The sequence below is a fragment of the Alternaria conjuncta genome (assembly GCF_024043145.1).
Source record: "Alternaria conjuncta strain BMP 0040 chromosome Unknown scaffold_1, whole genome shotgun sequence".
Taxonomy (NCBI): domain Eukaryota; kingdom Fungi; phylum Ascomycota; class Dothideomycetes; order Pleosporales; family Pleosporaceae; genus Alternaria; species Alternaria conjuncta.
This window is the reverse complement of record NW_026250090.1, coordinates 851,907-878,764: the sequence shown is the minus strand read 5'-3', so window position 1 is coordinate 878,764 and position 26,858 is coordinate 851,907. Positions and strand designations below refer to the sequence as shown.

Below are 26,858 nucleotides of genomic sequence, written 5' to 3'. Positions count from 1 at the left end.
GCTCGCCCAACCCAAACTCAGCTGGGTGTCCAAACACTGCAAGGAAGGCGTCTGGCGTCTATCATTCGGCATTGTTCATTAGTGCTTTAGTTATAAGCACATGCTCATAGGGGGTAAAGATACCATACTAGATACCTTCCCAAAACTCAGTACCATCTTCCAAACACCCTCTCTTATGCTGTACAAGAATGCCGCCCAGCCATGCGCCCGTCAATGTCTAACATTTTCTGTCACTCATCTAGTCCGGTCCGCAAGTTCAAACTGCTGTCGCCTGTCCACGGCCTTGACAACCTCTCCCAACCACCAGACATGTATCCGTGGGTCATCAGTCAGTTCAGGGTGGAAACTGCACCCAAACACGTTGCCCTGTCGTACAGCTATTATATCCTCCGCACCCGGATGATCATGTACCTGATTCTCCTGCAAAGGTTTCGCATTGGTCGATAGCGTAGCCATGACCTCGACTTCGCTTTCCAACTCCTTCCTCGCCAAGTCATCCACTGGCGTCTTACTCGGCGCAACAATTGTATCGTCTCTCTCGCTCTCCCCTTCTTGTATGCCCACTGCCTTCTTACTTGGTAATAGCTTCTCTACGACAGGCGCGCGGATGAAGACGCATCGGTATGGATCGGTCTTATTCGTTTCGCTCGTCGCGTCCAGGAAGGGCAGCTGGAGGCTTGCCTGGAAACTCTCGGTTTGTCGCCCGAAGTGGTTCCTGTTCACTCGCACATCTAAGCCTCCAATCAGGTCCTGGCCTCCCTTCTTCGTTCTATTGGCGCTCTCTGCTAGTAGAATCAGGCCGGCGCATGTACCCCACGTTGGCTTGCGCTGCACTTTGACGAAGTCGCGGAGAGGCTCGAGCAGGGCGCTTCGTGCGGCTACGAGTGACATGGTTGTACTTTCACCACCGGGGATGATGAGGCCGTCGCATTGTGCGAGCTGGGCTGGTGTGCGGACCTCAATGAAGTGGAAGGTTTGCGACGAGGGGATGTTGGAGGATGCCGCGCGGAGGAGTTGGATGTGTTCGCTGAAAGCGCCTTGGAGGGCAAGCACGCCGACTGTGATGTCCTGGGTACCGTTCTTTACCGTCATCTTAACTCTTGATCAAACTCCACAAACTCCGTGACTGTAGGAAAAAAAGGAATTGAAGCGTCAAGCAAATGTACAGTCATGCAACGGAAAGTGACGGCAAAGGCGAAATCTTTATCGATAAGCCCAGCCCCCACTAAAACGCGGTAATCGCCCGCGCGAGCACATGTCACCTCACACATGCGTTTGGTTCAGCCCTATTGATCCGCTTACCCCGACACGGTGCCGCTCTTCGATCTACCTCTCCATCATCGACACTTCGGACCCCCATTGATGCCGTGAACGATCATGACATGTAGATCCCCACGCGTTCTACACATCACGTCAAGAAAGGTCGTACCTGCACTAAGGCTTCCAAGGCTCATATAAGGCCAGAGTCCTTCTAGTAGTCTAGTCTCACTACTTTAGCCGATAACGCAATCCGGCCCAGTATCAGTCTAGGAACAGTGGATGAAGGCGCTATGATCGACAAACAGGATGAAGGACCAACGGGTCACGGTCTCACGTGCTGGCTACTGGATACGCGATCACTATGGCCCGGGGAAAAGATCACAGATTCAGAATCAGTACGTCGTATCACGAACACTTATCTGCCTGGAACACCAACTAACCACGTGTAGGCGCGAGAAGCGCTCTCCCTCGTCACCCCCGAGGAACAAGACCTCATAAAACGCAAATACCACATAGCAGATGCGCGAATGAGCCTAGGCTCCGCCCTCCTCAAACGCCTTTTCGTCCACAAAACTCTCGGCATGCCATGGAAAGACATCCGTTTTGGCCGCAAACGCGATCCTAAACACGGAAAGCCGATCGCCTTGCTAATACCACCGCAACATGGCCCTGCGCCCGTGGAGTTCAACGTCAGTCACCAAGCCGGTCTCGTTGCCCTGGTAGGCTGCGCAACCAATGAACTCGACGCCGAAGTCGGCGTAGATATCGTCTGCGTCAACGAGCGAAACGACTATCGCGTTGTCGATGAAGAGGGATTCGATGGCTGGGTGGATATGTACGCTGAGCTCTTCAGCGGGGAAGAACTCTTCGATATCAAGTACAATGTTGACCCTTTTCCCCTTCTCGACGGCACAATGGTCACGCATGAGATTCTGGGTCGACATGACCGCTGTTGTAGGCGAAATGAGCATCTCAACGTTACGCTACCGAATGGAGAGAAGAGGGAGTTGGATTCGGATCTTCTCATCGATGCGAAACTACGACGGTTCTACACATTTTGGTGCTTCAAAGAGGCGTACATCAAACTTGACGGCGAGGCATTGCTCGCAGAGTGGATACCACAATTGGAGTTCAAGCACGTGCGTGCGCCGAGGGCGGGGACGCCGGCGCGGTGTAGTACGCATGGGACTTGGGGTGAGAGGACGAGTGACGCGGAGGTTTGGTTCTCGATGAAAGGGGACGGGAAAGGGCCGGTGGGTGTAAGGGGGTTGAAGAAGGGCGAGTGTGGCAGGTTAGAGGACACAAGAGTGGAAATCCAGGCTTTTGAGGAAGACTTTATGATTGGGGTTGCGGCGAGGGAGAAGAGAGATTCGGCGGTTGATGGGAGTAGGAAGAAGCTGCCGGATGTTTTGACGCACTTTAGGGGGCTGCATTTGGAAGAGGATGTTATGAGTGTTGCGAGGAGTGCGTAATGTATATTCAGTCGTTCAAGTGAAGTGGGTTTACTACTGAGGCTCGAGATATAGCGTAGATGGACGGCCAAGCTACATACCCGACACACTGATTGCGTCCGCAACTACGATGACCCTTGCTCAGCTTATCTTCGATCTTCAGCTTGTTAGTCGTCGTTCGATAGTATTCTTAAGATATCATACCGTTGCAACAAATCGAGCACATCCTCTTCTCTATGCATGCGCTCAATATGTTGTTTGAAGTTGTCCATTCGTGGCCATATCCTCTCGCGGGTCCTACAATCTTCTATCGCGCATCGGTAATGAGATTTGTAAAGATCTTTCCTATGCAGACTCTCTTGATGACGGTCAAGATCGATCACTGAAGAAAACAGCTCTTTCTTTGTACACCCGGGCACGTAGCATTTGAATGGTGGCTTTGAATACTTCAACATAAGTTCCCGGTTTCCAGTTAGAAGGTTGCTAATTGCAGGAATCTGGATATCATACTTTAATTCGGTATTGCCTTTATTGGACTCTCCATACTCTGGACGCGGGTACGTTCGCTTCGCGCGACGCTGATCTTGGCGTGTCGCTTCAAAATAATCACCCATGATCGGATCCGTAGAGCTTCTTACTGCTGTAGAGAGGGAGCTGGAGTCTGAAAGCGGCTCCATCGCGCCGAAAGACGGCCTCGTGGCAGTCAGACGTCCCGAGGGTAGTGGAATATCATCCATTTGTAGTGACGATGTGTAGGCTGATGCGGTAGGGTAGGCCCACGGAGTCGTATGTTGACGTTCCTCGGGCGTTGACAGTGATTCCGCTTGAGGTAACATCTCTTGCTGAAAAGAGAGGTCATAGATTTGATTCGCCTCAAATATAGGCGTTGCTGGTGATTGGAACCGGGGATCATAAGACATGAGCGAGTTCTGACTGAACCAGTAATCCTCGACTGTCGCCGGAGTACAGACGGAGTACACTGGAGGTACGAATTGGGCCTGTAAACTGAGACTCCTTATGCACTGCCCACAAAAAGCGTCTGGCCAGCACATCCACAGCTGGCCAGTAATCGTTTCGGCCGACGGTCGGGCTTCAGGTTCGACGTTGAGCATTTGACAAGTTATATCGATGACAACCTGGAGCCAGATGTCACAGCTAGGACTTGTCCTCCGCATGAGTGTGAAGAATCCTTCGATATGATCTCCATATGGAGTCATGTCTGTGTCTAGGGGACCCAGTACAAGTGCACTAAGAATCTCAAGATATACACATCCAAGCGAGAATACGTCTGTCTTAGAACTGCGTGGCGACCATTCGTGCAATTCCGGGGCAGCGTACTTGCGGGTTATGGACGTTGGGCGGCCTGTCGTAATGCTGCGCGTAGCTGCACTGTAGTCCAGAGACGAGCCAAAGTCCGTGTAAATCACAGACTCTCCATGTACCAGGATGTTGGATGGCTTAATGTCCTTGTGTCGCACTTTTTGAGCGTGCATGAACTGTAAGCCACTAGCAAGACACCCAAACGAATTGTACAAGGTATTCAACTCAGTCCCCGTAAAGAGACCGTCATGAGCGTCCTGAAGGAATGTTTCCAGCGAGCCGCGATCGGCGACTGGTGTCAGTAAGATACCTATTTGACGCCTTCCTACGTATGTCGCAAAGATCCGAGTGATGTGGTGATGTGGAGCTAACCGTCGGATGACCTTAACCTCGTTGTCAAAAAGGCGTTGTCTCTCAACTGAAGAGCCACCAAATTTGAAGACCTTGCAGGCCAAGACCACGCCAGTATGTCGGTCCTCGACCTCTTCCACGTTGGCGAATCCCCCTTGCCCCAGATTGCGAAGTAACTTGTACGGCAGCTCGTCGTTGGGTTCGAGGAAGTAGTGTTGACCCTCTTCGATGCGCACCATCCGCTTGAGGCCGCTGCCGCCGTTCATTTTGGGCGGGAATTATATGGACGTGAGGATAGGCAGTCGCTGTGTTGTGGCGATAGACGTAGGGGGCGACTAACACATGTTAGCTGCTGGCCTGACAGCTCTACTATCCTGCCTCGAAGTCTCAACGGCTCTTCGCTAGAGCAACAACCTGGGTCGCGATCTCAGCGGGTTCCCAAAGCTAGCATACGACACGCTGAGATTTGGGCTCGTTCTGTGGTGGCTTGATAAAGACGGCCTCCGTAGTAACTATGGGGAAACGCGTAGACAGGCAACAAGAAAAAAGAGAGGTAGCTTCGAGGTTCTCGAGAGGCTAGAAGTGAAGCATTCGATCGAAGTTGACAAGGCTGGCTCGCGCCTGGTTGCATGGCGCAGGCTGAGCGCTGCATCAGCGATTGGTCCTAGGTAGAGACACTGCTTGCAACCACGTCGGCAACCGCGATTGATTTCAACTAGACCTCTGAATATTGCGGCGGAGCTGATACCTGAACAATAACACTTCAGAGGCTGCATGAGATGTATCTCGAGGATAATAAAGCATTAGGGTTCAGATTCGTCAAGAGGAGAAATCCGGCGTATGCGATTCGCGACTGAAAAGAGTCCAATAGAACACCAACAACGGTGCGACAACTCGCCAGCCATGTGCAGCTTATACGCCATTTATCAGTATTTCCATCAGTAGTTAGCTGTCATAAGGGTCAAAGGAATGGGAACGCGGCGAGCCTGGCGTGTTTCGTAGCGTGGCTGAGTAAGCACATGTTCCGATCCCGAGATGGCCTCCTCCAACGGCAGGCGCGTCGACCTTAGCCCCTCAATGTAAGCTCTCTAGAACACTACCTGGCCCTCTCGCAGTACAACGAACCCGACAAGCGCGCCGAGAAACTCAACATGTCGAAGCGCCTCATATCGGTGCCTAGTCTGAAGATGCCGAAGAAGATACGCGTCATGATTGTTAGACCCTGAGCGCATAAGGTTTGATAGCTACGTCAACGCTCCCGAAGTCCATCCGCAGCTATGCCCAGATGTTTATTACACCCCTCACCAACTCAATATCACTCCCACAGTTTCCGCCTTGCTCTTACACAGTCAATTGAACGATATCTCGAAGCCCCCATCCTCAAAGCGATCCAGAAACCGCCACAATGTCTTCCAACTCGCTCAACTACCCGCTCCTCGCCATTCCAGCCTACTACGTCTTCTCTCTCGTCCCGCACATATACGCAGCTAGCCTTCTCACAGCCAATGGCTACAAGATCAACAACGCGAACCCCAAGGCAGCGTTGTCACCAGAAGCCGTGAAGGGCAAGGTTCCCGATGCTGTGTAAGACGTCTCCACTCTCCCCACCCAAGATCCCCTGCTAGTATCATACTAACATGCCTACAGCTTCAAAAAGTACCAACGCGCCGAGAACGCCCAGTCGAACAATATGGAACAAATGCCCCTCTTCGCCGCCGCCGTCATCGCTAGCATCATTGCCGAACGCACCACCGCAACAGGGATAGGACGAGAGGTCATATCAGGCGATGCAACGGGCTTGACAACATTTGTCACAGCTTGGTTCGTAGTCAGGGCCGCGTACTCTCTTGCATACGTCCAAATCGCGACTTACTCGAAGAGCATGATCAGGAGCGGCCTTTGGTCTATCGGCAGCGGGCTAGCGATATACCAGATCTACAAGGCTGCCGCGATCTTGGGCTAGAGATCATGGACAATGAAGCGGCATGGTGAGGACGACAGATACGCCAAGGACATCATGGAACAAGAAATCGAGTGTTAAGACTACCTTTTAGAATCGATGTGCAATGAGATCAACTACTACTCTATTCAGGCGTGCCGGCAACTAAGGACTTCCGAATTCACGATACCAGCGATCGACACTGGCCAGTGTAACCTCGCGTCGCCGTCCCGAAACGGATGAAGTCCAGACACAAACACGCACAACGGTTACACGAGTATATCACGCGTGGTGGCGCATTCACACTGGGATTGGCCTAGAACGAACGACGAAACTCATTGAACGTACAAGTGACACAACGAATCTGCAGGAGACATTGACGACTAGCAGGTAGCCGTAATTCCACGCAGCCGCCTATATTTGGCCCATTAACTCTGATATCTCGCGAGCGTCATGCGATAACCAACCTTTCACTGCATGCGCCCACTTTCTACTGAAGATATAGTAGCTGCTTTCTACATCACATCATGATTCACCTCAAATCGTCACACTCACTTCGCTTTGTATTGGCTTGTCTTCTACGCTGTGCCGCGACACAATCATCTTCAGCCTCTTTCCTTTATCCGGAAAGCGCTTCTCCCGTCTTGACAATCAACGTTTACGATTTTGTAAACGTCAAATGGATATCCAACTACGATCGGGCTTACTTATACTTGTGGTGTGATGCCAACAGTGGGACCGGCAAACAGGCAGAATGTATGTAACCACCCTTGTAAGGTTTCTCAGTCAAGGTCAACATCAAATCAGGTGAACTTGCTGAAGCTGAGATACTATAGGGTCTGAAGTGAATTGGGAGGTCGAATCAACCGGCGAAATGACCTTTTCGCCCCAGGAAAAATTGGATACAAGTAGCGGTTGGAGCGGTTACATCGCATGTTACTTCGACATCCAATATTATGATCGCGGCATTGACGGGCCGCAAGGTCCGCTTTTCACGGTCGTGTCAGACATCGATAGCTCTCCAACTCTTTACGATCAATCGTTCACATCGCTCCTGGATCCCAAGACCGATGAGATGACCATGACCTCCCTGCCATCCTCTTCAGCCATTACTTGGTTGCCAGTCTCCAGCGTAACAACGGTATACGATCAACCGTCTAAATCACTCACCACATCTGTTACCAGTCTGACGGAGACGACCTCCACGTCATCCTCTTCAACGACTATTTGGTCGCCAGTCTCCAGCGGAACAGCGGAGAGGGAAAACAAGACACTCTCGGGTGGTGCGATAACAGGAATAGGATTGGGCGCAGCGTTCGCAGTGGTGGCATTGGTAACAGTAGGATGGTTCTTCTGTCGGTACAATCGGAGGATAAAGGCGTTAGAGACAAGAATGTCTGAAGCTGGCGGCCCAACGGGACATCCATCGCATAGACCGATACCTATTTTACCTGCGGAGAAGCGTGACAGGCCACAGGCTGAGTTGTCTGAATTGGTGGCATAGAATGCGGGAACCGATGTTTTCATTGTTAAGAGCGGACTGGCCGAATATCAAACTTTGTCAGCGTTACCTCCCCACGCTCCATGTTCGCCCTCCGCTTGTGGCTTCCCGATCCTCTCTAGCTGCGCCTTCATGCCCGTACTCGTCGCCATAGTCCTCATGCTCTCATCACAGTACTCTACACCGTCTCGGAAGTAGAAGTTCTTGCCAAAAAGCTCCACAGTGAGACCCCAGTTGTCCTTGCCGGCCACCTTCTTTCCGTTAGCATCCTCAATGTCTCCTCCATCCACCACCTTCACCACGGCGTTAACGACTGTTTCCATGGGTGTCATGAAGCTTTCTGGGAGGGACCCCCATTCCTCTTCACTCAACAGGCCGGTGCGAACGATGCTTGGGCAGACCGTGAATGTTCTAATGCCAGCGTGGTGATATGCTACTGTGATAGCACGGTTAAAGTGGATTACTCCCGCTTTAGCACCAGAGTACATGGGGCCGAACTCGGCTGGATAGAGTCCACCACAGCTTGCAGTCATGACTAGGGCCGCGTCATTGTTCTCTCTGCCATGCTTGGCCTGGGATTTCCGGAAGTAGTGGAACGCAAGCCATGAGGTGTTTACCACTGCCGTGTAATTGACATCGATTACGAGGCTCTTCGGCGGTGGAGGCGGCGCGTCGAGAGCATGTTCTTCGTAGAAATCTAGGTGTTGGTGATCAAGTCAGTTGGTGTCTGATTTGCCATACGAACAGGATCGCTACGCACTGTCTTTTTCCGCGATACCAGCGTTCGCGAAGACGAAGTCGAGACGACCTGACTTTGACCATGCTGATTCGAAAGCTGCCACCAGCGAGGCGTAGTCGGCTACATTCGCCTGGTGAGCATGCGCATTCTTGACCAAGGACGTGGCTTTCGTGAGATTATCAGCGCTGAGGTCGACAAGATGCAAATCCCACTCTTCATGAGTACGAGCTGCGAGGGCTTCCGCAACAGCGAGTCCCATTCCACTAGCCCCGCCAGTAATGAGAGCTACTTTCTTGACCATGTTGAGATTGTTGAGTCGAGTGGATGAGTGATTCTTGTAGAAAGTGAGTGTTGAAAATTGGATGGTTTGGGGTGCAAGAAGGAAGTCGTTGGAATTTATAGATTATATGTATGAGGGCGACCGAGCGCGCTTGAAGAACTAGAATGGCTGAAACTGATAGTACTAAGGTTGCGATATCCCTGCTCTGCATCAACATCCCACCGTAATAAGGTTGCGATATGTGCAATGGAGGTCCCTTCTGCGAGCACGTGATGCCAAGGTACACGCTAGAGCCGCTCCTTGTGTGCATCGGCGTGAAGTTGCCGACGTCATTCTGACTCATTCTCACTAATTCAGCGCCGGCTTTACAATCGGCCGGTGGCTGAAGCGCATCCTCGCGTAGACATCCGGGTCTGATGCGCGAATGCGCTGTGAGATGGTAGCAAATGCGGCGTCAAGGGTGCGCATCATGCTTTGGATGGCGTCGTCAAGCGCCGGCTTTGTCGGACTAGACGATGCAGCGAGAAAAGGCGCCTTTTCATATTTAGACCAATACCCCAGCCAAGTCTGTTGGAATAGGGTCCTTTCTTGACGAACTTAGGCCCGTATTTGGACTTCAGCAATTGAATCCTACGTTGGTTGGGGAGGTCAAGAGGCAGACTGTCCCTCATGCTGTCCTGTGCAGACTTCTTCTCCACCCGACCGCGCTGGGAGTGGTGCCGTCTCTCCTCCTTTCGTAGCTGGCGCTTCGACATTCTGCCGCCTTGGCTCGACATGCCGCCGTCAAACGTCTGAGCAGGGCCTCAAGGCGAGCGCAATGAGGACTAGAGTGTGGTGCTGCGGGCAAGGCGCAGGAACTTCGGTGGTGAGAGAACTGCGGGTTGGGGCCCGAGCGGCGGTCGTGGGGAAGCAACGGTGTCGAGTAGGCGTCAGTGATCAGGAAGCCACAATGGCGAGAGAGCGTCGTTGGTTAGGAAGCGGCAATTGCGGGTGAGCGTCGACGAGGGAGCCGCGAAGTTGATGGCTGGTGTCAGAACCACGCCCATCGTGGGCTCTAATGGTGATCCTGCGACGTCTTGGGCTCTCGTCCTTCGTTGGCTGACAACGAGCATGGACGCGATAAAGGCGCGCAACGAGCGGGTGCAATCAGCGGATACATGCCAGCGGTGATGTCGCGGCTCCGGCGTTGTTGTTGTGCGAATTGAGGGCGGGTTTGGCGGGCTAGAATAAGCAACCACAACTGCGGTGGCATCACTCTGCCTATTGGGCCGTGCAGGCGCTCGCGAAGAAGTATGGGCACAGCATGACAGCGCGCGTTCGGGGCAGAGGCGTAATCGGCGTCAAGCTACAGTCGCGAATATATAGTCGCGAGGATGTAGTTATGGAATTGATGATTAATCGCAGCGGCTGCCTGCTTGGCGCAACAGTTTTGTCAGATGTGCACGACGTCATTCAAGATAGGATGCAGGTGTGGCTGCATGAGTAGTGTCAGGTCGGAGGCTGCAGATAAACGAACGATTATTGCTAAAGTTCCATCCGAACCCGGTGTCTGTCAAAATGCTTTTGCACGCATACATATCGGCATCGAGATGTCGCAAGCCAGCGTAAGCAGGGTGGAAAGGATGGGCTCGTCTATCCATATCGAGTTGCGTTAGAGCAGCTGATCATCAAGACAGGATATCGGATAGACACGGATTACAAAGATAGCAAAGGCTTTCCTGTGGAGGTATATTAGAGAAGACATTGAAGACATCTTATTGAGGAAAGACCGATTTAAGTCGCTCGTGCAGATTGCGCTGCACAACACCAGTTGTTTGTATCTTTCTAGGCATGGAGAGGCGGCCTTGCTCAGACCTGCGGTAAACTGTCGCAAGCGGTCGAGAGCCGCATGGCATACTTCTTAGATCAAGCAACGCGCAAAAGCATCAATTGAGGATAGCGCGACCAACAGATTCAAGACATTCTTCAAGGTAGGCCCGAACTTGAATCGTAAGTGTGGGACCGTTATCTCGGTTGTTCACGTCGGCGGTATTGATGCGCCAGCGTTCACGCATCCTAGCCCCCGCAGTATTTCTTCTGGAATCTCAACATCCCCGAAGGCTTGGTTCTGCATCCTCACTCGCTTGTTTCCTTGTTCAATTCGCTGCAGCTGGTAATACGGAAAGCATGTTGTCGTCAACTCCCCTCAAGACAGCCGCATGGCTCGCATTCACAGCTTCTTTGAGCTCAGCCACACCCCAGTATGGCACTTCTCCAAAGGTCCAGTTCAAGCACTGGCCTGCTGAGGCAGCGACAGCCCTCTCCACCATGATCGCAAAGAACGCCAATCAAAGCAACTATGCGGTCTTCGACATGGACAACACCAGTTACCGCTACGATCTCGAAGAATCGCTTCTTCCTTTCCTTGAGAACCGTGGCATCCTAACGCGCGACAACTTGGATCCCACCCTCAAGTTGGTCGATTTCAAAGACGCTGCAAACTTTACCGAATCGTTGTACAGCTACTACAACCGTTTGTGCGAGATTGACGACTTCGTCTGCTATCCATGGGCCGCACAAATCTGGTCTGGCTTCACATTGCGCGAACTCAAGACCTACGTGGATGAGCTTATGGCATACAACTCATCCATTCCCACCAAGTACTGGGACGGTGACGAAGTCACATCCAGCAGCGTAAACCCGCCGAAGGTGTTCCGGGGCCAGGTCGAGCTCTACAATGCTCTCATGGACAATGGCATCGCCGTCTATGTCATCAGCGCTGCGCATGAGGAGCTTGTCCGCATGGTGGCCAGCGATCCGAAGTACGGATACAACGTACCACCTCAAAACGTCATTGGTGTTACCACCGTCCTGAAGAACGTTACCTCCGGCGAGCTCACCAATGCTCGCAAGCAGATCACAGAAGGAACCTACAACGAGACCGCTAATCTCGACCTGGTCGTGACTCCGTATCTGTGGACACCTGCTACATGGTTTGCCGGAAAATGGGCTGCTATCCTTACCTACATCGATCAATGGAAGCGCCCCATCTTGGCTGGTGGTGATACTCCCGGAAGCGATTCGTACATGCAATTCCATGGGGTCGATACAGCAAAGGGTGGTGTGCATCTGTGGATCAACCGTAGAGACGCGTACTTTGAGGTTCTGCAAGAGGAGATCAGGAACAACACTCAGGCGCAAATTGCTAATGGCAGGGAGGTTACGGCGGACAAGAACTGGGTTGTTGTCAAGCCCGAGGAGATTCTGTAAATATGTAATACAAAGGTGGGGAGGCAGAGATGCGATTAATAGTGGCGGATGAATGGTAGCCCGCACTCCAGGGCTGCCAGAGAAACAAACCACGCTAGTTGACGTAATCGCTCGGCTAAGCTTTCTTCCAGCCCGCTTTTAGTCTTCCCCTTCTCGTGCCTGTTATCGACGCGTCAAGCTCACCAACCACCTCACTCACCCACGCGCCGCCACTAACCATGCAAATGACGCGTGAAATCAGAGCGCATGCATGAAGGGATAGTAAGTCGCGCTCTCGTTGCCTTCCACCTTGTCCTTCCTTCGATGATGATCCCACATTACACTTGAACCGAGATTCTTTAGTTGTGGCCCTTCCTTCGTGCGCCTTGTGGTTTGCGAAAGCTAGCCCGGGTTCACTGGGTTGGGGCGGACTTTGGTTTCGATGCGCGAGTAGAAGATAGCTCTGATTTGCACAATATTGCACCAGTAAAACCGTTCTGGATGTTATCAGTACTAACGGAGACCGAATAGTTCACGTACAACAATTTCTATACTCTGCTACATTGGTATCCAAAGCACTAGCGCGATGCAAAACGAATGCCGAAATTAAAAAAACGCCGAGAGAAAACCTAGCTTTCATCTTTCTATCAGAACCACATCAGCGTCTGGTTTATTCTGAACATCTTCCCGTACCTCATCCGGCTGATCTTTTGGTATTTCGGTCTTCTTTTCTGGTTCCTTGTACCAGACTTCACCTGGGTTTGCCAAGATACTCTTCTGCAGCGCATCGCTGAACATCTGCATCACACTAGACGCGCTCGCATCTTTGACACGAGTCTTTCCCATGGTTGTGTAGTGCCTAACGAAGTTGCCGTTGCAATCCGATATATCCTTGTTGGCGGTACCAGGACGAGATAACATATCCTGGCGGAAACCGGGCCACCCTACCGCATCGTCGCAGGGTATGGCAACGATCGTTTCTGGCGTCTTGTTGAAGTCGTAGCGGATGTATTCCGAAAAGGCGCGCTGTTCGTGGCTCCATTCGTATCTCCATTTCGCACAGCCTTTGTAGCGTATTTCGGACGTACAATCGCGCCACGCATCCAGTAGTTCCAAAGTCGTGGATGAGTTTTGCGCAACCACAAGGCCGGTATTGAGGACGCGCATCCCCTTGCTGTCTAGGCTAATCGAGCCTTCATCGCGGATTTCTTCGGTATCCCATGGAAGAGCTATGGATGTGTGCTGTTTGATGCCCCAGCGATTGAACATCCACTCGAAGGGGACGTCCGGATGCGCTATCGTAACGTCGGCATCCATTACGACCACGAACTGATATTCCGGTATCAGTTCGCGCAGAACGTGGGGTAGTATCCACGTGTTGTAGTGGTCCTTCATATCGCGCGCTTGATAGAATTTGTAGTCGTAGCCATGGACCATGGCGTACAGATAATGGTTCATGATGGAGTTGGAGACCAGTCCGGCGCCTTCGGTCTTGAGATTTTCCCAATCTAAGCGTTCTGGGTTGAGAAGCTCGTTCTCGCCAGTCGGCACACGCGTGTCGATGTCCACTATCAAGACCTTTTTGCCCAGAGGCTTCGTCCAAATCGTCTCACTTCCACCTTCATAGTATGTACCGGACGGATCAACATATCCGGTCGCGCTCGGATCGTGTTTTATGGACGCAAACAAACTGGCAACTGTGTCTCGGAGGGTTGGGTTCGACGACCTACACCGAGTGTTAGTGAAAGAGGCTCTATACCAGGACCTGGATTGGCCTACGGACGTGTGATCCTCGCCACGACGAATGCACCTTGGTTGCCGAATGCATAGAAAGAGAGTGTTGCCACTATCACGAAAGTGGCAATGGCCACAATATAGTTACGTTGCGCAGCGAGCATGATCAAAGGAGTGACAACCGGGGAAGCTCCACGAAACATACAAGACAACGAGTGTTCAAAGGAATGGGATGACGCAGGATAGCGTTGCCCTACGGGGAGCGAGTTGACTATCATCAAGTCGTGCCATTACGCCGAGCTCTCCAGCAATGCGCGTCACTGGTTCCAACCCTGTCATTCAGCGGAATGATACACGGTCAATCCATGTGCTACGAGCTAGGCAAGCTCCCAGCACAAGAGATCCGATGAACACCGCTGGCCCGTACGGTAAACTGTTGCGTTTCAGTTCCCTCATGGTAGATTTGGCGAGCGGTTTCCCAAGACCTGCAGGTAGCAACCAACTTGTCGACTCTACGACCGCATTGACACATCATTATAGGAATGAAACGCATCGTTCACTCGCTTTGGGATCGTACGGCAGATTCCCAAGGAGGTCCGTGGTATGACCGTTTACTGATCGCGATCACAGACACGCCAATCGTTGGTTTCTCGGCCCCATACGGTTACGTGTAACGGTTTCGCGATTGTGGCTGACGACAGGTCTGATGGAAGCTACTAGCGTCGTCGACAGCGTTCTCATCTGATCTCAACAAGGTATGCAAGTGACTGTAGCTAGAAGCAGGCACGATGCGCTCAACTCCTTCACACACTTGGGTTGTCAGCACGAAACAGAGGCTTTTTGTCGCAACTCCATCGTATTGCCATCTTTTGAACACGCCCGACACACCTTGCTCAGAACAGCATTTCGACCATGAAATGTGGCGGACCGTCGAAGCAGTATGATTACTTCGATACCTTGAGAGAAACATGACGGAGAGGAGTCCGCGCCGCGGATGCTAAGTAGCGCCGATTGATACATCCCGACGCTCCCGAAGTCCCGTCGCCTTATTCTTAGTCAAACTCAACTTTATTAATCATGTACACTATGCGCAACGCATTTGCAGATAACATTCATTCGGCATACGTTTCCAGCATCGGTGTTGCAAGTTGTAGTACACTCGGACTAGCGAGGTGATGCTGGACTGAACTAACCGATGCTTGACCGTACAACAATTGCTATCTCGCGCGATGTTACAAATCGCTTTCACATGTAGATAAACACGCAAGGGCGCACGTAAGAATGATGGTATGTCAGCACTAGTGCGCAATGTTCAATCCCATTCGCAAGACACGGCAATTCGCAATTTTGCATCTACGACGATCACAATTGCGTACACCGAGATAGTTCTGTCGAATTGCGTATACATGTGTCTGTCATGGAATCCTAGTTCCCCCATTCTCTACTACTCAGACTCTATCGTCTTCCTATAAAGACTACTGCACGTAGTACTCATCGAAGATGAACTGTCCCCAGGTCACGATGGCCACAAGTCCTTTTGGAATACTCGCCCCTAAATATCACATTCGTTCGAAAAGTTCCCGTCCAATTTACTGAAAGTGTTGTCTGACCGGAGTCTATCATGGCATCGTACGTTCTTGTTTGAGACGCACGTTGAGGAAGGTAGGTAGGCGAGATGACAGCAGGAGAAGCGCCAAGCATCTCGTGACCGAGGTAATTACATAATCACGTTCAATCATCCGATCTCCGCCCGCACTCGCTTTCGTTCTCGAGAGTGCGATCCAATTGCGCCACCCCAGCCCGCATTCATCCATCCACTCACGTACCAACGGGACGTGCATCTGAGCTCGCGCGAATGCCTAGGTTTGGCTCCAAGAAGACGCGTTCGGGATGCGCACAATGCAAAGCCAGACGCGTCAAGGTAGCTTCCCCTTCCAGATCTGTCGCGTTCGCGTATACTTACCCACATCCAGTGCGACGAGAGTAGACCATGCGGCGCGTGCACTAAGTATCACGTCGAGTGCAGTCTTCTGGGGGTTGCAAGCCAAAGTCCAAGCCGTGTAGACACAACATCTCCACGTAACGATCCTACCCCAATAAACGCGTCAACACCCATGAATGGAAATGGAACAACGCCACTGGACACGGGCCTAATCCAAGAGGGGAGCGCATCTCCATTATTAGCAGGTGTCTCAGAAGAAGGCTGGATGCAGGACTTGGAACTGACGCACCATTATACTGCACATGCATATCAAACTATGCCGGGCGCCGAGCATGTGAAGCAAATCTGGGGACTCGCTGTTCCACAAGAAGCCTTCAAGTATCCTTTCCTCTTACACAGCATACTAGCCTTTTCCGCGAACCATCTCGCTTACATCAACACTTCCAGGGCCACGCGCTTTCGTATGGCCGCCTCGACACATCAAAGCGCAGCACTCACGGGTCTAAATCAGGCCGTTGCCAACATTGGGCCTCTGAACTGCCATGCTATCTTCGCTGCAGCATCAATGACTGTTATCAACGCATTTGCTGACGCGCATGCGTACAACTTGGACGTTTTGGTGGAGATTTTGCAGCTAGCACGCGGCATGGATTATGTACTCACCAGTGTGACCGACATGCTGAAAAAAGGTCCCTTCGCAGCCATTGTTCGGCCTGCCGAAGAGATGCCTAAGCCACCGTCCTTGTTATCTGCCCTCCTCGTGGACATCCAAGCGCTGAGCTGTCCCACTTCTGCCAACCCATCGCCGGACGACATCAATGCTGCTAGGGCGGCTGAAGTACTCCGAAATGGTCTTCAATATTCGTTGGAGACTTCTACTCATCCAGCCTTGCGAGCGACGATGATCTGGCCGATCGCTGTCGCGCCGGAGTTCATCGAAGCACTCAAATCAAGGACACATCCTGGAACTAGGGCCATCTTCAAGCACTATTGTCAACTCATGGAGTATGCAAGTACTGACTTCTGGTTCTACACAGGATGGAGGGGGATTTCGCAACACCTGTGATGTGTTGTACATGGTAGTCTCCCATATGGTCTCTACAACAAAGGAACAAAAGCGTCGATGAGTTAGTCTAACAAACTCTTTTTCGATGTCCAAGACTGTGATATCGACATGTTTGCAGACTCAAAATGAGATGTGAAAGTACTCATATCACTACCCGCATTCTACTTGCAACTCAGAGTATGTCTACTGCTTTTCACTGCAGCGTCTCATTGCCACACTGCCGGCTGGGTCAGCCTCTGGAAGCCCACAGTGGCTTCCGCTCTAGTAATTTGCAGTAGTGAATCAACATCACGAACGCATCGTGTGCATATAAGCTCCCTGGTGTTGTACCTTTCAACACTCACATCCATACACAACCACCTCCTACTTCTTCGCCCAGCCAACCTGCGCTCTCGGAACACATCTACCCGACTACCAAAGTACAAGTAATTGCACCTAAATTCGAATATGTCAGGCGCATCCTTCTTCAAGGCCCTGGGCCTTGCCCCAACGGCATCGGAAACCTCGGTTCGGTCGAGGTTCAAGATTTTAGCTCTGGCTTACCATCCCGACAAGACAAATGCAGTTAACAAAGCAGTGGCTACTTCCCGTTTTGTGGAAATACGACAAGCTTATGAATATTGCATGTCTCACCTCAGCCCGGAAGAAGAAGTGGAAGAAGACTACGAAGATGAAGATGATGATTCGGACTGGCGAGGCAAGCTTCCTGCCGGGATATATGATGCGAACAGCGCATGGTGGGAAGGACTACAGGGCGATGAGCCCATGGCTATCTTGAAATGGGCCGAGGCTTGTCAAAACGCCCAACGCTTCGCTGCCGTCAAGCTTGATGAGGTGGAGCAACGTAAGCTCAACGTCAGTTATCTTAAGGCCTACGAAAACTTCGAATACTGGCGTCGTAAGCATATTGAAAGATATGACGAAGAGGACCGCATACAGCAGGATATCAATGCTCTTCCAGAGCGTCTTCAGGTCCACGTCCGCCGCTCTCTCGAAGCTAAACGGGCCGAGCAGGACTATTGCTATGAACAATACCAGGAAGATCATGACGAGGAACAATACTTTTGGGAGCAAGAGGCCTTGGAAGATCCCGATTCCATACCTATGCCGACCGACACGTGGCGCTACCGTCACAATGCGGTAGAAAATAGCGCCACCCCCAAACAGCACCTCGTAAATTTCAGGATACAGTGCGCGGCAGTCGAGAAGCGCAACATAGAATGGAAGGAACAGGGCATTGAGTACTATCCTCAAGCGGAGATGGATCGCCGTACCAGGAGGCGCAAAGCCACGGAAGCTAGGCTTCTCGAGGATGTTGCGCGCGCTGAGAAGCAGGCACGCGAACTCAAGCTGATTCAAGATATCAACTCCGCGAAGCGTGTTGACCGCCTTGCCAAAGCAACCGCTACTGAGTTGATAGACGGTATCATACCCCAGTGCCTGGAAGATAGTCCCGAAGACGATGCTGTACCTCACAGCCTGGAAGACCGTGTTGAAGATGAGGCCGCATGATTCATCTTTCCCTCAATTTGTAAGCCATCGTATTTGGACATGGAGGCAGCTGGCTCTCTTCACTCTCACTCCAGCATTCATGACTATCTTCAAGTGATCCCGAAGGAACCTCGAGAGCTCCAATCAGAAAGCATGGATCAGAAATTTTTGAATTCAGGTCTTGCTGCATTGCTTCAACTTTGTCTTTCCAGCTTGTGTTGCGTGTTCTACGTGCGCTTTGTATTCCTTTATCAAGTACAGTCAAATTATCTTCGCAAAATTATCTACCTGGCTATAGTCTACGGTGGAGTCAGTCCCCACGCTGCTGGCCTCATATCAAACTCCGAAACCTCTGAAACCATCTCCGCCGCCTTCGATCCGTAACACTGCCCCACAACCCATAGCGAAGTGTCGATACCCGAGCTGACTCCGCCAGCGGTCACAATGCGCACACCCGCCTCGGTAGTGCCCGCATCGGACCATCGTTGCCTCACAACGTTGATTTTCGAATCACCGCCCGCAGCTTCATCAGCGAGCGTCTTCTGCAGGTCGAGCGACAAATGATGTGTTGTGACGGTACGGCCTGCAAGTACCCCAGAAGCCGCCAAGATGAGGCCTCCGGTGCAAACTGATTGCAGGAACCTCTTGCCCGTCTCTTTCCTTGGCTTCATGTTTGAGAATCGTCGAATGAGCTCAGCCAGCTCTTTGCCCTCTTTGCTGCTGATGAGTTGTTTGATGGTATCGTCGTGCGCGCCGGGAATGACCAGGATGTCGTACTCTTCAATGCGGCTGGACATTTCGGCGAAAGTGGCATTCGGCAAGTAGACCATGGCTTTGGAGATGGACGTGACGGGGCTCTGATGGGCGAAGGTAGTTACTGCGAAAGGAGCTGGTTTACTCATGTCCATTTCCATGTCGTGGTAGTGGCAGTATATCTCGGCTGGACCTGAGAAATCCAGGAGGTCGCCATCTGGGTAAATGTAAATTGCAACTTTGAACTGAGACATTGTTGTGTTTGGTATTGAGTGACTGTATGGCTTCATGGTTTTATATGTTCTTGCTTTTCCCTTTTATAACCACCGGCTCATCTCTAGTGTAGTGGTGTGCCTGATCTTTCGTACCACGATGTGCCCGGATCGGATGTAACTTTGTGTCCGGCTTCCGCGATCGTCAAAGAGTCCGCTCCGCATGTTGTACCACGAGCAAGTATGCACTGATTACTGTAGTCTAATACCATCGTGCGATGCGTAATTAGTTTTTCTTTGCAGAGCCGAAGACCAGATTCTAGTCATTCATGCACGTGTGAACATCGGGTGCTGCTGATGTCTGCTACACAAGCATAGTAAATGCGCATGACGAGGGCGCATGGTGATCGCGCTCAGACATGATTGTGTCGCACGGAAGATGCCTATATCAATACAGCGCCCATTGAGAGATGGTGTGATCGATTGAAATGAACGCGGTTGAAATAATTGGAGATTGCTGCGGCCTATGTCCCAAACCTAGCACCGAATTCTGCATGCACTGCCTCAACATGCCCTACTGTTCCTCTACCTGCCGTGTCGCAGATGCGGAGAAGCATGCACCGCTGTGTGGTACCTTGCAATACTTCGGACAGAACGCTCGCCCGTCCTGGTTATATTCTCGCTGTATTTACTTTCCAGTTGACTGCTCACAGCCACGTTTTGTTTGGCTGAAGTATTACGGATTACCTTGCCAGCGGCACATCGACCGCGAGGACCTAAGATTGTTCGTAACCGGTGTACCTTCCGGTGGGGACGCAACTTTTGACTGCTTCCGCGAAGGTAACAGGCAACTGCGTGATCGGATCACAGTTCGGCATGACGGTAACGCTCTTGGTAACAAGCAACCCTACAACCAATGTGTAATGGCATCACTTGGTCAGGTGGCTGGTGAGTATTGGAGAGGACCGCTGTTGGCTCAGTCTTACAGGTATCGCGTTGATGACGACCTGCATCGATGGCCTACGGGGGATCGAACCGAGGCGAGTGAAATCTTGATCCCCGTGGATCTCGATGCTACATCTCTGGCGCCGATTCTCTCATTCATGAAATGGAGGGCGACGTCGACGGATGACTATAACTTGACTATCGCTGCGGAGGACGCGACGCTTAGAGCGACTATCGTAGGGAGCCTTTCTCCAAAGAAAGCTTCACCGAAGAAGAAGAAGAAGTGAAATCCAGTCGATGGTATATCGGTCGAGACGGAGGGCGTTATTAGCTGCAGGAATACGCCTGCCGGCGGTTGGGCGAGGACCTGAACTAGCCGTCGGTCAGGAAGAGAGTGGATTACTGTACTTGGAATGGACATGATAAGCGTTTTCAATGGTGATGTTGCGCAGTAAAAGTCGCCTACAGTGTGGGGCCTGACGACGTGAAGGTCATCCTGATATTGCGCACGTAAGCTGACACTAATACTTTCAAATGTGATCGTCCTGCTTGTGATGTAGGATAGTCGATGTCTGCAATGTATGAGACGACAAAGACTAAAAGATTTCGCGAAAGACAAGTGGCGAACCATTGATGTCGCTGTGACGAGGGTTGTAAACTGATAAGTGTGCCTACCTCGAAGATGTAACATCTTGGCTTAGCACATATAGCGGAGCCTGCAAGCCGACTGCATATCGAAGCAGCTTATCTAGGCGCTAGAAATTGTTCTAGATGATCCTCACCCATTGTTATGGGTCGATAAGCCGTGGGTGTCGTTGCAGTGAGGCCTCGCGTACCTAGAATTGCCTGGTCGATCCGCAAATGCATGCAGATGGGACTTTCATGGCCCACCATCCAGGCAGACGGAACCCTTATGATTATAGTTTTTGGAGAACAAGTAAGCGACCCATTGGTAAGAAGGTACCTATGATCAGCATTGACTTCATAGAGACGAAGTGATGCCGTGTCATCTCCGAATGATCTTACCTGCCTCGTGTTGCAGTGGTGCGCATGCTGACACGATAACGAGCTTGGAAGTCTTCATCCTTCCCACATCCGAGTATTCTTGAGCCGACACTTGCCCTATGGCCTTATCATGTTCCTCATCTTAGCATACGCGATGGCAGCAAGCGCCCAGACGCGCTGCGCCGCTGGCCAAGCTTCGATGCACACGCGACGAAAGCACCAAGGCTTCGCACTCCTCCACACAAACGTGGATGATGATTCCCCACAGTGTTCTGTTATCCATGTCTGGTCCAATGGCGTGTCATGTCTCGAGTGGAGTGGTGTAGCCATGGCTTGGCAAAACGCTGCCGGTCAACCGACCCTTGTTCGGCCAAGACAGGACGAGACGGAACTCGGAACGCAACTTTGCTTGTAACCTTCCATTTCGTGCGATAGTCACCAGCGCCGCCAACAGTTCCAAGGGTCGAGTTCCAATGCCTGGGGAGATAGTCTGCACTACTGTCGGGCTTTCCGTCGCGACCTAGACTCAGACATGGCGAATCGATGCCCGCGGATCCAAGTGGCTTGTCCTTGTGATAGGCCGTGGAGACTGGGGTCGGGCGTTGTCTGAAAGTACGGTAGTATCCCGAAGTATTGGTAACAGAATCGTTATCTCTTGGTTGCCACACAAGTGATTTGCAGATACCAAGGGGCGGGGTTCATGTATAAGATGTCCTGGCTGTGCGTGACCGACTAGGCTGCCTGCTCGACTGCTGTTCCACTACTCTCTCGGAATCCGAAGAAGTCTTTCATTCTTTCCGCCTGCCCAGAATCTGCCAATCATGGGCGAAGCCGGAGAAGTAAAGCACGGCGAGGCTGCTGTTCGCACCACCTCGAGCCCGAACAGCACACCGTCAGAAGACATCATGCCACGGCCGACCGTCGCTGAGGAAGAGAAGAAGACGTTTGTGCAGAGAGTCATGACGCCAGGATCAGTATGGCAGATCATCATCGCCGCTCTTCTGGCCATTGCTATTGGTTTGGCAGTTACCACTACGGTAGACGAAGTACCAGACGCGGCCATCACGATACTTGCCATCCCAGGTAACCTTTGGTTGCGCGCATTGAGAGCAGTCGGTATGTTGCAATGAAACCTCTCTAGACGCGTGAGCTGATTATCGCAGTACTTCCAATGATCGTTACCGCAATGATTCTGGCAATCCAACGTCTGCGCAACATGACACAGGGAGGAGGTGCAGCGGGTAAACTCGCTCGCTGGACAATTGGCTACTACGTCATCACCACCATCCTCGCTGTCGCACACTCTGCCCTACTAGTCGGCCTGGTCTGGAGTAAACTCATGAACCCAGTCTCAGGGAGTGCTCTGGATCTGGACGACGAGAACAAGGAGCTTGTGGACGAAAGGAAAGAAACTGCCATCCACGATGTCGTCGAAGACATGTTCTTCTCGTTGGTTCCCAACAACATCGTCAACGCCCTGGCGACCGATGCCCTCCTTTCGGTACTTGTCACGGCCGTCGTCCTTGGATATGTCATCAAGCCAGGAGGTGCGATCCATCGAGCAGTCGAAGAAGTCGAAGTTATCGTCCTCAAGGTCATCACAGTTTTGATCCACCTTGCGCCTATTGGAGTGTTCTTCTTGATCATGCCGAATCTGTTCCGTCTCGATATTGCTGAGATTGGGACGAACCTGGGTATTTTGATTGGTGGTACCTTGGTCGGCATGTTCATCCACCTTTTCATTGTAATTCCCATCATTTTCTTCGCGATCACCAGATCCAACCCGTACACGTTCTGGATGAAGATGAGTCCAGCATGGATTACCGCTTGGGGAACCGCCTCCAGCGCTGCGACCTTGCCCGTTACCATTCGCTGTGTTTTGAAGCAGGGTATTCCCATCACAGGTCAGTCTCCATGGTTATAGGTAGTCGATCGCGATCACTGACACACAGTTAGTAACCAAGTTTGCCGTACCTCTCGGTTGTTTGATCAACATGGATGGTACTGCGATCTACTTCCCGATCGTCGTCGTATTTTTGGCCGCCACTCAAGGCATCACCTTGAACGGTGCCGATTACATCATTGTCATTCTACTCTCGACTCTCGCTTCGATCGGAACCACACCTATTCCAAGTTCGAGTCTGGTCTTGGTTGTCATGATTGCTTCCAGTGTCAACATCCCAATCACTGGAATGTACGCCGTCGTCATCGCTATTGACTGGTTCCTCGACCGCTTCCGAACTGCAATGAACGTCAGTTGCGATACTTTCGCAGCCAAGGTTGTCACGCACATAACGGGGATCAAAGACGAAGATGGTCAGTCGTACGATGAGGCCGAGAATGTCGACCCGAACTCGCTCGGACGAACAGATGACTCCAAGGTTTAGATGCTGTCTCCCCGTTTTAACATAGCGGTCTTGAAATCTCCGAATTCTTCCGAGCTCAATCTTAAGTAATGCAATCCTCTTTCGCTCATAATCAACAGCGTTCCTTCTCTTTATGATCGTGAATCAAGGTACTCATATCACGCGATCTGACAGCGTATTTCGTAAGGCCATCGCATCGACCAGCCATGTCGGCATGCCGCGTGACAAGCGGACCTCAGATTGCGCGACTTGAACGATCAGGTCAACAACACAACGAAAAGAATACGCAAAACCAAAGAGGACGTGGTGGAAGAGATGAGCAGTGCTGCAGAGCGTTTGCCGCATATGCCCTCGCTCCTGATATAGGCGCGCACGAAGTCTGGAAATGTGGCCGGTCCGGAAAATTAGCCGGCTCGGAATCGTAGTCAGTCACGAAAAATAGCCTGGACATCCCCCCTGTGGATCTGGCGGTTGTTCGGGACGGCGTAGTGCTGTGGAAAGACAACATTCGTGGGTGTTTTCGTGATGACACAGTCGAACGCTTCGTCGTGGCGGCCGGGAGGAAGCTTCGCTCCACTTCGCGCCGGATCACGGGTCTTGGCGCGTCAGCTGCTTTCCCACCTAGCCATCATTGCGTCATGAACACGAGGCACGATTGAGATGTGCCTACAACAGAAACGAACGCGTTCTAGTCGCGACTCTTACGCGGATCGGTTCTATTAAGTGCTGAGGAGATAACTGGCATGGAGGGATGGTTCATGTCGTCGCGTATGACGACGTTCTGGTCCAGCACCGTCCAAGGTACGTGTTCTGACCCCTATCAGTCTTTACTTCCCGAGGTCCTCATACGAGGGTTTGCATCATCTTATGTTCTCGTTCGAACATTCGTATACAGCTCAACGCTACGCGATAGTCAACTTTTCGTCTCTAGTCTATCATGCGACGTGGAAAGTCGCGTCGTTGCGCGCGTTGTATGGTATCGGCGACCCTTGTTGATGCACAACCCGTTCGCTTGCAGACCTGTCGCAACCTATACGAACAATATCCGGAGCAATGCACTTAAAAACACGCGGTGTTCATAGGAAGGCTTTCACGACAGCCTCGCGCCTCGCTGCTACAAGCATCTTCGCCCTTGCTGACCGCTCGCGCATCCGCCATGATGGCTGAAGAAATGATACGTAGCTTAGAGCGCCCATGGCAAACAGGACGCAACAAAGCTCATGCTTGGACTGTTGCGCTATCCGCAACCAAGAGACCTCGCCAACCCGATCAATGGCATGGCAAGAGTGCTTCCGGGTTCAAAGGGTACTAGAGCCAGAGTGATAACTAATCCTCATGCTAGCAACAATTTACTTCGGCACGTGGCCTGGAGCTCCAAGAGATGCAAATTGCTGTGAGCAATGGCTACAGGCCCGTTCTTCCACGTACTCAGTTTGCCATACTTCTTGGTAGGTCTCCCCGGATACCAATGTTCTGGAAGATCTGGTTCATGTGCGGAAGCTCTGATTAGTCCATTTGCACCAATCAGCAGCCAGATCGGATGCTTGGCTATTGCGATCACAATATATCGCGGGGAAGACTAACGCGGAGTGCAAGATGATCTCATGAGAAGGCTCTCCGTGTCCAGAGTGGTATAGCGTCAAAATGCTCAGAAACCGAAACGGTACATATGTTTGCAATACGCGTAGAAAGTGAGGAAACACACTCAAGCAGAAAGACTGATCGAGATGTTCTACGGCCTTGCTTCGCTTTTACTGCTAGCTACTAGTACTTCGGCTGCAGTAGTTAGCAGGAAAGCACCCGCTGGCTTTGTCACAACCAAAGGCAACGCCTTCAAACTAGACGGAAAAGATTTCTACTTCGCAGGTAGCAATGCCTATTACTTTCCGTTCAACGACGTCAGTATATTTCACTTCAGACTTGCCACACTTACTGAAACTCCACAGCTCCAATCCGATGTAGAGGCTGGCCTGGGTGCCGCGAAGAAGGCTGGACTCAACGTCTTCAGGACATGGGGCTTCAACGATCGCAACAGGACGACTCTCGCAAACGGACTACCACAGTACGGTGGCGAAGGTGCTGGTCCCAGTCCGAACGTCCTGCAATGGTGGAGCAACGGAACACAGGAGATCAACCTAGTACCGTTCGACAAAGTCGTCAAGGCTGCGGAGAAAACTGGCATGAAGCTCATCGTTGCTTTGACAAACAACTGGGCCGACTATGGTGGCATGGATGTCTACACGACCAACCTCGGCTATAAGTACCATGACGATGTAAGTCACACAGTCTTTGCCTACATGATCATAGACTAACATAACCTTCGTTAGTTCTATCATGTCCCAGCCATCAAGAAGGCGTACAAGAAGTACGTCAAGGAGATCGTCAAGCGCTACGCCAAGTCTTCAGCCATTATGGCGTGGGAGTTGGCGAACGAACCACGATGCGGTGCTGATGGTGTGCGCAACTTGCCGCGCAGCGAGAACTGCACCCCTGACATGATCACCGAATGGATCGATGAGATGAGCACATACGTCAAGTCACTCGACAAGGACCATCTTGTGACATGGGGTGGTGAAGGAGGGTTCAACAGGCCTAGTGACGATGGCTTCTACAATGGATACGATGGTGGCGACTACGACAAGGAGTTGGCGCTCAAGAACATCGACTTCGGTACCTTTCATACCTATCCCGATTGTACGTATATTTCATTCGACAGGCATCAACACTATCATTCTTTGAGCAATACTGACTAGACTTGCGATAGGGTGGTCCAAGAGCGTCGAATGGGCAAACCAATGGATCATCGATCACGCCGAAGCCTCCCGTGCCGTTGGAAAGCCAGTCGTACACGAAGAGTATGGATGGCTAACCGACGACAAGAGGCAAGAATACCTCAGCAAGACCTCGAACGTCACAAGACTTGAAGCTATCGGACTATGGCAGGCCACCAGCCTGAAGGAGAAGATGCCGGATATGTACTGGCAATTTGGCTATTCTGGCTACTCCTATGGAAGCAATCACGACGACGGATTTACGATCTTTCTGGAAGACGCGGAGGCCAAACAGCTTGTTTACGAGCATGCGAAGAAGGTCAATGCTTTGAACAAGAAGTGAGATGTTGCGCTGTCTGGTTTGGCTCGCGCTTGTCTCACAGCAAACAGTTAGTGCTGTATGTACTAGTGCTCTTTCCTCATGCAAAAGGTGTATGCTTGACAGGTAATGCGTCAGAACTGAATTGTGTCTTTATGCAAATTTGTTCGGTTTGCGGAGTGTTC

The 26,858-nt window shown here is 51.6% G+C and overlaps 11 protein-coding genes across 11 annotated transcripts; 6 read left to right on the top strand and 5 right to left on the bottom strand.

Annotated features, from left to right (window-relative positions):
- Positions 1 to 234: 234 nt before the first annotated feature.
- On the bottom strand, positions 235 to 1,092 carry J4E85_000300 (uncharacterized protein; the record flags this gene model as incomplete). The annotated part of the gene is made up of 1 exon (XM_051464592.1): positions 235 to 1,092. One exon carries the CDS (start codon positions 1,090 to 1,092, stop codon positions 235 to 237), a length of 858 nt encoding a protein of 285 aa, XP_051331113.1.
- Positions 1,093 to 1,550: 458 nt separating this feature from the next.
- On the top strand, positions 1,551 to 2,732 carry J4E85_000299 (uncharacterized protein; the record flags this gene model as incomplete). The annotated part of the gene is made up of 2 exons (XM_051464591.1): positions 1,551 to 1,655; positions 1,710 to 2,732. The coding sequence occupies 2 exons, from the start codon at positions 1,551 to 1,553 to the stop codon at positions 2,730 to 2,732; spliced, it is 1,128 nt and encodes a 375-aa protein (XP_051331112.1).
- A 1,272-nt stretch (positions 2,733 to 4,004) lies between these two features.
- Positions 4,005 to 4,648, bottom strand: J4E85_000298 (uncharacterized protein; the record flags this gene model as incomplete). The annotated part of the gene is made up of 2 exons (XM_051464590.1): positions 4,005 to 4,100; positions 4,154 to 4,648. 2 exons carry the CDS (start codon positions 4,646 to 4,648, stop codon positions 4,005 to 4,007), a joined length of 591 nt encoding a protein of 196 aa, XP_051331111.1.
- A 1,139-nt stretch (positions 4,649 to 5,787) lies between these two features.
- Positions 5,788 to 6,345, top strand: J4E85_000297 (uncharacterized protein; the record flags this gene model as incomplete). The annotated part of the gene is made up of 2 exons (XM_051464589.1): positions 5,788 to 5,966; positions 6,030 to 6,345. 2 exons carry the CDS (start codon positions 5,788 to 5,790, stop codon positions 6,343 to 6,345), a joined length of 495 nt encoding a protein of 164 aa, XP_051331110.1.
- A 1,125-nt stretch (positions 6,346 to 7,470) lies between these two features.
- On the bottom strand, positions 7,471 to 8,862 carry J4E85_000296 (uncharacterized protein; the record flags this gene model as incomplete). The annotated part of the gene is made up of 3 exons (XM_051464588.1): positions 7,471 to 7,799; positions 7,893 to 8,519; positions 8,583 to 8,862. 3 exons carry the CDS (start codon positions 8,860 to 8,862, stop codon positions 7,471 to 7,473), a joined length of 1,236 nt encoding a protein of 411 aa, XP_051331109.1.
- A 2,145-nt stretch (positions 8,863 to 11,007) lies between these two features.
- On the top strand, positions 11,008 to 12,090 carry J4E85_000295 (uncharacterized protein; the record flags this gene model as incomplete). Its single annotated transcript, XM_051464587.1, has 1 exon — positions 11,008 to 12,090. One exon carries the CDS (start codon positions 11,008 to 11,010, stop codon positions 12,088 to 12,090), a length of 1,083 nt encoding a protein of 360 aa, XP_051331108.1.
- A 615-nt stretch (positions 12,091 to 12,705) lies between these two features.
- J4E85_000294 (uncharacterized protein) lies at positions 12,706 to 13,967 on the bottom strand (the record flags this gene model as incomplete). The annotated part of the gene is made up of 2 exons (XM_051464586.1): positions 12,706 to 13,795; positions 13,849 to 13,967. The coding sequence occupies 2 exons, from the start codon at positions 13,965 to 13,967 to the stop codon at positions 12,706 to 12,708; spliced, it is 1,209 nt and encodes a 402-aa protein (XP_051331107.1).
- A 3,291-nt stretch (positions 13,968 to 17,258) lies between these two features.
- J4E85_000293 (uncharacterized protein) lies at positions 17,259 to 18,323 on the top strand (the record flags this gene model as incomplete). Its single annotated transcript, XM_051464585.1, has 1 exon — positions 17,259 to 18,323. The coding sequence occupies one exon, from the start codon at positions 17,259 to 17,261 to the stop codon at positions 18,321 to 18,323; it is 1,065 nt and encodes a 354-aa protein (XP_051331106.1).
- A 278-nt stretch (positions 18,324 to 18,601) lies between these two features.
- On the bottom strand, positions 18,602 to 19,345 carry J4E85_000292 (uncharacterized protein; the record flags this gene model as incomplete). Its single annotated transcript, XM_051464584.1, has 1 exon — positions 18,602 to 19,345. One exon carries the CDS (start codon positions 19,343 to 19,345, stop codon positions 18,602 to 18,604), a length of 744 nt encoding a protein of 247 aa, XP_051331105.1.
- Positions 19,346 to 22,038: 2,693 nt separating this feature from the next.
- On the top strand, positions 22,039 to 23,604 carry J4E85_000291 (uncharacterized protein; the record flags this gene model as incomplete). The annotated part of the gene is made up of 3 exons (XM_051464583.1): positions 22,039 to 22,333; positions 22,381 to 23,121; positions 23,174 to 23,604. The coding sequence occupies 3 exons, from the start codon at positions 22,039 to 22,041 to the stop codon at positions 23,602 to 23,604; spliced, it is 1,467 nt and encodes a 488-aa protein (XP_051331104.1).
- A 1,706-nt stretch (positions 23,605 to 25,310) lies between these two features.
- On the top strand, positions 25,311 to 26,697 carry J4E85_000290 (uncharacterized protein; the record flags this gene model as incomplete). Its single annotated transcript, XM_051464582.1, has 4 exons — positions 25,311 to 25,481; positions 25,530 to 25,856; positions 25,911 to 26,277; positions 26,348 to 26,697. The coding sequence occupies 4 exons, from the start codon at positions 25,311 to 25,313 to the stop codon at positions 26,695 to 26,697; spliced, it is 1,215 nt and encodes a 404-aa protein (XP_051331103.1).
- Between the last annotated feature and the right edge of the window lie 161 nt (positions 26,698 to 26,858).